Source organism: Micromesistius poutassou, assembly GCF_964030765.1.
Source record: "Micromesistius poutassou genome assembly, chromosome: 3".
In the NCBI taxonomy this organism is placed as follows: domain Eukaryota; kingdom Metazoa; phylum Chordata; class Actinopteri; order Gadiformes; family Gadidae; genus Micromesistius; species Micromesistius poutassou.
In genome coordinates this window covers 9,690,211-9,698,472 of record NC_140273.1, presented here as the reverse complement: position 1 = coordinate 9,698,472, position 8,262 = coordinate 9,690,211, and the positions used below count along the sequence as shown (strand labels likewise).

General features: G+C 46.8%; 1 protein-coding gene across 1 annotated transcript in view; it reads left to right on the top strand.

The window, feature by feature from the left end:
• Positions 1 to 1,006: 1,006 nt before the first annotated feature.
• The window catches only part of evi5l (ecotropic viral integration site 5 like), a gene marked incomplete at both ends in the record, with an annotated part of 17,747 nt that continues 10,491 nt past the window's right edge, over positions 1,007 to 8,262 (top strand). The window contains 6 exons of the mRNA XM_084464944.1: positions 1,007 to 1,218; positions 3,636 to 3,825; positions 5,338 to 5,562; positions 6,689 to 6,763; positions 6,993 to 7,118; positions 7,882 to 8,025. Coding sequence (XP_084321070.1) covers positions 1,007 to 1,218; positions 3,636 to 3,825; positions 5,338 to 5,562; positions 6,689 to 6,763; positions 6,993 to 7,118; positions 7,882 to 8,025 — 972 coding nt within the window. The remainder of the gene's footprint in view (positions 1,219 to 3,635; positions 3,826 to 5,337; positions 5,563 to 6,688; positions 6,764 to 6,992; positions 7,119 to 7,881; positions 8,026 to 8,262) is intronic.

Here is an 8,262-nt window from a genome sequence, read left to right as displayed (position 1 = left end):
TACTGAGCATACTGGTTTGGCTTCTTCCTCCTCTGTGTATGCACGGGCATCGGAGCTTGTGGTGGGGAATCGATGAAACCTCTTGGCACCAGACCAAGCCCTTCAGAATCCATACATTCATGTATCCCATCCATTGTTAATGAACTTAAACACATGCAGATGTCTTGTTTCTCCATCTGGGGATGGACATCATGGTTAAAGTCCACTGTTCGTCAGCAGGGTTTCTGATGGTGATCAATGAATATCGAGTTGTTTTTATGATAAGCTTGTAGTTTCATGTCTGCTCTCAGGGCATGGTGGTCAGTGTTGCTATATGGGTCAGATTGTTTACATTCTAACCGCACGTGGATCCTAACCTTTGACCCCTGTGTGGTCGGTGCGACGCCAATTAGCTGTTTGAGCTTTGAGCCCCAATGAGAAGGGAACATGTTCATAATATTTTTTAAGGTATGTGTAAAAACAGAACTGTGAACAGGCTTAAATGAACAGTTTGTTGCGAACAGAGAGATAATATCATATTTTTCCAATTCCTGCCTCCTATAGCGTGTTAAAAAATGGACACTTTGAACAATCGCAAATTAGTTTCAAATATTATTTTTTATTCATTTATCTCGTATTGATCTCGTACTTTCATTGTCTGCCCTCACCATATTGATAAGGTACCACTCCTTCAGAGCAGTTTTTATCAACTTTATATGAACCTATGAGTAAATTTTACGCAATTGTACATCGTACCTCTTCATCAGCCTCGACTGCTTTGCTACTCGAACGTTTCACACTTGAGCGAAACCAATAAATTGTAAACCGATGATATAAATGACACGGTACCAGATAAACATGTCCCATGCAGTCGATCAATATCCTTCACACGCTCCTCTCTTCTCTTCCAGGTGTAAAGCTCCCCGGGATCCCTGTTGACTGTGAGGCCAGTACGCCGGCCGATAAGGACCCTCTGACCGCACCCCTAGCTCCTCAACAGGCTCCGCCCCCCCCCCCCCCCGCCACCATGTCGACCCCCAGTGGCAGCCCAGAGAGAGAACGCCCCTCCTCCCCCGCCGGCCTGGACCCCGACCCGCCCTCCACGGGGAGCCCCCTGCTCAGCCCGGACTCCTCCTCCCATGACGCAGCGCTGTCTGCGCCCGCGGTGTCCCCGGCCGACTCTGAGAGCCTGAGTCCGGACGAGCTGGAGCTGCTGGCCAAGCTGGAGGAGCAGAACAGGTGGGGAATGAGCACCCTCTTCCTACGGAGAGGTAGGGTGCACCCAGCACCCTAGGGTGCCTGAGGAACACGTGAGATATGTATAAACGTATCGACTCTGTAAGGAACAGATGGGGTACATATAGACATACAGACTGTGTGATAACTATCATCTTCCTATGAAGATGAAGATGGAAGCTGACCCTTGGGTGGGAGGGCTGTAGGAGCATCACAGGATGGTATGGATAAACATTCCCTGTATCCACCTTTATCTGGGGTTGTTATCCCAGCCAAAAGGTACCGGGTTTGATCCTGCAGTCAGTTTCCTTGAGAAAGACATCAGCGAAACTGAATATTATGGCTATAACAGTACAAAAACTATAAGGGATATTCATTCTACGACCTCCATGTACTTGCTGCTGTGGCAGCTGAACTTCCCGGTCAATAAAGTATCATCCTATCTAAAAATAAGACATTGAAAGCCCACTAAAATTCTTTTAATATCCAAAGTTATAAAGTTAAATGATTAAAATAAAGATGAAGGAAATTGTTCATAGACAATATACCAACACGTCATTTAATCTATTTCTATTGTACACCAGCAGACTAAAAGCATTACCTCCTCAGTGTGTGCAGATTTAACACCCCAACCAAAAAAACACAACTTGAACTTTCCATGGCAAAGGAGCATGCTGCCTTATCGCCTTGCCATTACATCTGAGCTGGCGATCTTAATGTCACACACAGATCTCTATAGCGACCGGGTTCTAGGGATGGGTAAACCTTCAACACACTGGACTAATTTAAAAAACAGAAGAAGACAAATGGGAAGCATTCTGGGAGTCATGACAACCACTGACATTGACCTTCTCGATGTGATTACGTGCTGGATGCAAGAACAACGTGATGCGGCCTGCGCCGTTCATCTGGGCAGAGACACGGTGGGACAGGGCGCTGAGCCTTAGAGGTGCTGTATCGAGGATTTAAGAGCTGGTATTTGAGGTGTCATTTGTTAGAAAGGGCACAGACATCCATCAGTTATCAGGGAGGGAAATGATTTTCGGTTGACTGAGCCCCTGCCATTGTATGAGACCGTTTCGATTTTTAGACCACTTCTGAGTCTTTTCTGACCAATCAGGGTATCTCTTCCTTGAATGGTTGGGGATATTTACAATGGCGGAGCCATGTAGTGCGGGAGGGAGCAGAGCGGTAGGGTATTGTTTAGGTTTTTAAATGTCGCTCTCTTCTGCTCTTTTCTGTGCTCTCTCTTTACGGCTCTCAAATCCTAACTACAGCAGCTTTAATAGCCACCGCTCACCTCCTATCATGGTAGTGGGTCCGATTCTAAGCAATGGGGTTCCCAGATTGTTTTTATGCATTGTGTTTTGCAGTAATTTCACAGGTTTCAACAGGGCTGTGCTTAGAACGCATTGATGTTTTATTCTTATCATACCCTTCCTCGTGCTCCCTTTCGTTTTCAATTTTAGTTATATTGCATCCTCATTCGCTCTGGTTTCCATCCTGATGAAGAGCCTTGTTGGTGAAGAGCACATGATGAAGAGAGTTGAGTCAGTTGACCTTAAAGCTCATCTACAGCAGTACTGCTATTGTTTGCTAGGCAGCCGGTGACACCTAGATAAACATACAGCCCTTTAAAAACACTCCGCCCAAACTGTTGTCGGGTGACATTTTAACAATCTGGTCTCATAGAGGATGCTAACTGATTAGCGATATATGTGATGTCAGGATCAGAAGGGGGAAGCCGGGGGGAGGGTTTGGATAACAAGAAGAAAAGTTGGTGCTTGGTAGTTCAATCATCACCATTTAATCCAACAGATTGTACCGTTAGCACACTGTATAAACATCAATTTGCTAAAGAAATCAATATTTGTGTAGGAGTGCATGTATTCAGAGTAGTATTCAAGCACCCTAGCTAGTCAGCTGTGCTGCTGGAAGTATTAACACTGACTAATATTCTTTATTTAATCAGCTTGTATATTACCAATGCGCTCCACAGGTCTTTATCTGCTCCTACTTATTTAGGCCTCACAAATTTTGAGTTAATGATGGGAATGTGGACTTCATTCACTCAATCAATGGTTGCATTAGTTGACTTCCTCTCTAGGTTAATTTAATTTTGTTGGACTCACCACAGTCAACCACAATAGATGACATTTCTTTGATCACATCATACACACACACACACACACACACACACACACACACACACACACACACACACACACACACACACACACACACACATACACACACACACACACAAACACAAACACAAACACACAAACACACACACACACTTTCTCTCTCTCTCCCTCCCTCCCTCACTCCCTCTCCCTCTCCCTCTCTCTGTGATCAGATTGCATTATAGTCAATGTAAACGCGCAGTAAACAGAACCCTGTCGTGGTTCTCCCCTCAGGCTGCTGGAGGCCGACTCCAAGTCCATGCGCTCCATGAGCGGCTCCCGGAGGAACAGTGGCTCCTCGCTGGTGTCCAGCTCCTCGGCCTCCTCCAACCTGTCCCACCTGGAGGAGGACACCTGGATCCTCTGGGGACGCATCGTCAACGAGTGGGAGGAGTGGAGACGCAAGAAGGACAAGCTGCTCAAGGTAGGCTGAGAGACGCTCTCAGACTGTGCTGTTACCCCGTTTCCCCCGCCGCCACGCCATTTATGTTAAAGGGGTTGATATCACCAGTTAAAGGGGTGATGTTATGCCACCGGGTGTGAGGGTTATTAGCCATTACAAGCCGATTGAAAACCTGAGCCTTTCCTGTGTTTTAGTGTCCTGACAAGTGGGAGTGTGCACCTAGATGTATGATGGATAGATAAGCAACTTTTGTTACAGTCCACTGGGTATGCTGGTAGACTGGTAGACTAGCCAGCATACATCTAGGGTTACACCAGTTAACGATTCCCTGAGAATAAGATCGTGAGAACAACAAGAACAACAGCAATGAAAACTAGAGAAATGCACGTGGAGTTTCTAGTAATAGAGTAATGGAAGTAAGCAATAGACATCCCTCTTTCGGAAGTCCCTCCCTCTCTCTCACTAAAAAAACCATGTAACTGAAAGTCCCTCCCTCTTCCCCGCATCTCCTCACTAAATCCATGGTACTGAAACTGATGTTTCTTACTCACCAGAATGCCTGGAAGTCCCGCCCTATCTCCTGCACATTAACGCCCATTGGGAACATCCTCTTCCAGACGCTACCTTGTTTGCCTATTTGCTCACACACTGAGACGGCTGTTGATTAGTATGAATTCAGATTAGCTTCATAAAGCAAATTGTTTCCGGACATACAGTTTAATACTACTCACTTAAATAATCCATAATGAAGGCTTGAAAACACATTTGTACAAATGTGTATACTAGCATTTGTGAATGTTGGTGGCCCGATTATGAGTACTTTGGAAGAATGTGTTTATGTGTTACGGTGGATTGCAGCCCATTGTGTTTCATAGGTTTGGAGCCAGACTGGGTGAGAATGGAGGGTGGTGCATTGAGTATGACCTCAACATTTCTTCTGTTTCTGTAAACGTACATCCATACAACTCGGCAGGGAAGGGCCAAGGACAGAGGAGAGGTTAATCTGAGATGGATGAGTGAGAGAGTGAGAAAAAGAGAGGGAGATGGAGAAAGAGGGAGAGAAAGAGTTACTGACAGAGAGAGAAAGATAGAGAGAGAGAGAGAGAGAGAGAGAGAGAGCGAGAGAGAGAGGGAAAGAATGAATGACAGAGAGAAAGAGAGAGAGAGAGAGAGAGTGTGAGAGAAATGTTGGGGGGAGATGTGTGAGGAGGACAGAGACAAAAACAGACCTGAGGGGACCATAAAAAACATACCAAAATGACATTGGGCCCCTTTGTCAACAAAATGGCTGACGAAAGAGTACTTTAAATTTAACTTCTTTGTAGCTGTTGTTGTTGTTGTTGTTGGCAATAACAAATTAATTCTTGGCAGGTCATAATATTGCACTGGTTTGGAATGTTGATTGCTAATTATTTCAAATCTCGTCATTATCTTTCAGCAGCAATGGCTAGCATTAGATGTGTCAGGATATCAAATTATGTAATCTCTCTCTCTCTCTCTCTCTCTCTCTCTCTCTCTCTCTCTGTCCACCAGGAGCTGATCAGAAAGGGCATTCCCCATCACTTCAGGGCCATCGTCTGGCAGTTGCTAGGCAACGCCACTGACATGCCCGTGAAGAACCAGTACTCGGAGCTGCTGAAGATGTCGTCACCGTGCGAGAAGCTGATCCGCCGAGACATCGCCCGCACCTACCCGGAGCACGAGTTCTTCAAGGGCCAGGACAGCCTGGGCCAGGAGGTCCTGTTCAACGTCATGAAGGTCAGTGTCATAAAATGCCCTACTCTCAATAATCGACAGTCGTAGATACATTGGTATTTCTAAATATTCTGTGGGTTTTAATATGAAAGAATATGTGATTGTTATTGTAAATTCAACTAAAATGTTCATTGCAGCAAAGAAAAGCAAACACGCGGCCAAAATCAGAACTAGTAAATAGAGCACAGATGCTTTTATAACCTGTGTCGCCACTGATTCACTTTATAATTAGTGCCTCACATTCACCCATTCCCACCCATTCAGCCATGCAGTGTGACAGCCACCGCCGCCCCCCCCCCCCCCCCCCCCCCCGCCCCCGCCCCTGCCCCCGAGGTGTTACTGTTAAGGGCCCCACACACAGCCCAGACTCAACAGACGGCCAACTGCCTTTATCCGACCACTCCGTTGCCTCTCGTCTGACACTTTCGGCAGAAAAACATACTGTTAAGACTACTGCAAACTAAACAGTAGTGTGTACGTTCTGTGCTTGCGTGATAATAAGTCTCCTTAACATCGGGTGGCGCTAGTCTCGTGGCGCTAGTCCACCCCTCCCACACACCGCGCTGATTCACTGGTGGTGTACTAGCAGCACACAACCAATCAGAGGTTCCGATACTCAGACGCCAACGCTCTCAGACTTTGTATGTCGCGGTTCCAAAAGCTTCCAACCCAGCCGAACACAGATTTGTTCCCGAAGTCGTCCGAGTCTCCCCAAACGTTTCAGATGGCCAACGGTTGGGCCAGTGTGTTCCACGCTTTAGGGGTCTTGCACTGGGACACCTCAACACTTAGGTAGGAGGAGCCAGGAATCAAACTGCAACACGCGTCGCCAGGCCCCCTGTGGCTCTGCCTCCTGAGCCGCTGCACCCCACGCTGTTCAGGTCAATTCATGAGTGAGGGTCACTGTAGGTTGAAGCACTAATTAAGGACAACTGTACCCATGATGCCATTTGTATGTATTCTGGTTTAATGGAGGGTAAACGACCCTGAAGTCCACGGCATCAGGGTCGCCTAATTGTTAGACAGTGGAATTAAAAGCTGTGTGTGTGTGTGTGTGTGTGTGTGTGTGTGCTTGTGCTTGTGAATGTGCATGTGCGTGTGCATGTGCGTGTGCGTGTCTGTGTTTCAGGCCTACTCCCTGGTGGACCGAGAAGTGGGCTACTGCCAGGGGAGTGCGTTCATCGTGGGCCTGCTGCTCATGCAGGTAGCAGCCATCTTGCTCAACAACTACCATCAACACTTCATTCACATGTTTATTTTAGTATAAAGTTCTCATGCAAATGTTATCCAAAGACGTTGTAATGAAAACATACTCATGTGTTATGTTACTTGTTACTATGTAGTACTCAGAACACAGAAACTAATATAAAAGATTCATGGCCATAGTTTATAGTAGAGAGGTTTATTCTTGCGTTCGCTTCTCCATCTTCCAGATGCCAGAGGAAGAGGCGTTCTGTGTGTTTGTGCGCCTGATGCAGGAGTATCGTCTGAGGGAGCTGTTCAAACCCAGCATGGCCGAGCTGGGTCTCTGCATCTACCAGTTTGAGTATCTGCTGCAGGTAAAACGTTGCCACCCGATTGAGAAAAGGACAATTCATGAATAGGTTCTCCAGCAGGGGGCAGCAGAGTGCCTCGATACACTGGTGAACTCGGTTGAACTCTTTTTGGTGCATCTGGCAAGCTGTATGGGAAACAGAAGATGAGATTATTTATTAAATACGTTAAAGCTCCACGTGTAACTTTGCACTGCACTGTTATTTGCTCTCTATTTTAATGTGTGCGGCTGACTATGACGTCAGACAATTAAGTCATGAACATGTTCATGATATATAATAGGTGTATAACAATACAGTGATGTGAATAATCAAAACATTTATAATTATTACAATTTAAATCTTTCTTTGACTAAAACTGTAAACATACTGAGGTGCAGTGTCCTTCATCTCTGCCAGTTTCTATGTACAACAGACTCTTGTTCCATTTGACCCCTGGTTGAATCACATGCAGTTAAAAAGTTCACCAGCCCTTTCCCGCTGACTCATGGTTATAGTTCACTGACGGCTCTCTCGCATTCACTGAGCCTCTCTCTCCCCCTCCTCCCCTCCTCCTCCTCCTCCTCCTCCTCTTCCTTCTCCCTTACCATTCCCTCCTCCTCCTTCTCTTCCTCCTCCTATACCACCTCCTCTTCCTCCACCTCCTCCTTGCTCATTGCTCCCTCCTCCTCCTCCTCCTCCTCACTCACCCCTCCCTCCTCCACCCTCGCCTCCTCCTTCTCTTTCTCCTCCTCCTCCTCCTCCTCCTCCTCCTCCTCCGCCCCTACAGGAGCAGCTTCCAGAGCTCAACGTTCACTTCCGCTCCCAGAGTTTCCACACCTCCATGTACGCCTCCTCCTGGTTCCTCACCCTCTTCCTCACCTTCCTCCCCCTGCCCATCGCCACACGCATCTTTGACATCTTCATGTACGAGGTACGTAGCACGCCGCCGCCGTGCGGGGGGAATGTGAGCTAACTCGACCACCTGGATCCAAGTACCATTTCCAGGGGGACTGGGGTTTATAGAGCGGTTCAACGACCATATTAGGTCGCATCGCTGGAGCTCTTGTTGAAATATTTCCTTTTTTTATTTTTAAACTCAATTTGATAGCCGTGGCCCCAGTGAACCTGGTGTGTGCATCCTGACCAATAAAAGAGGAATGAAATATTT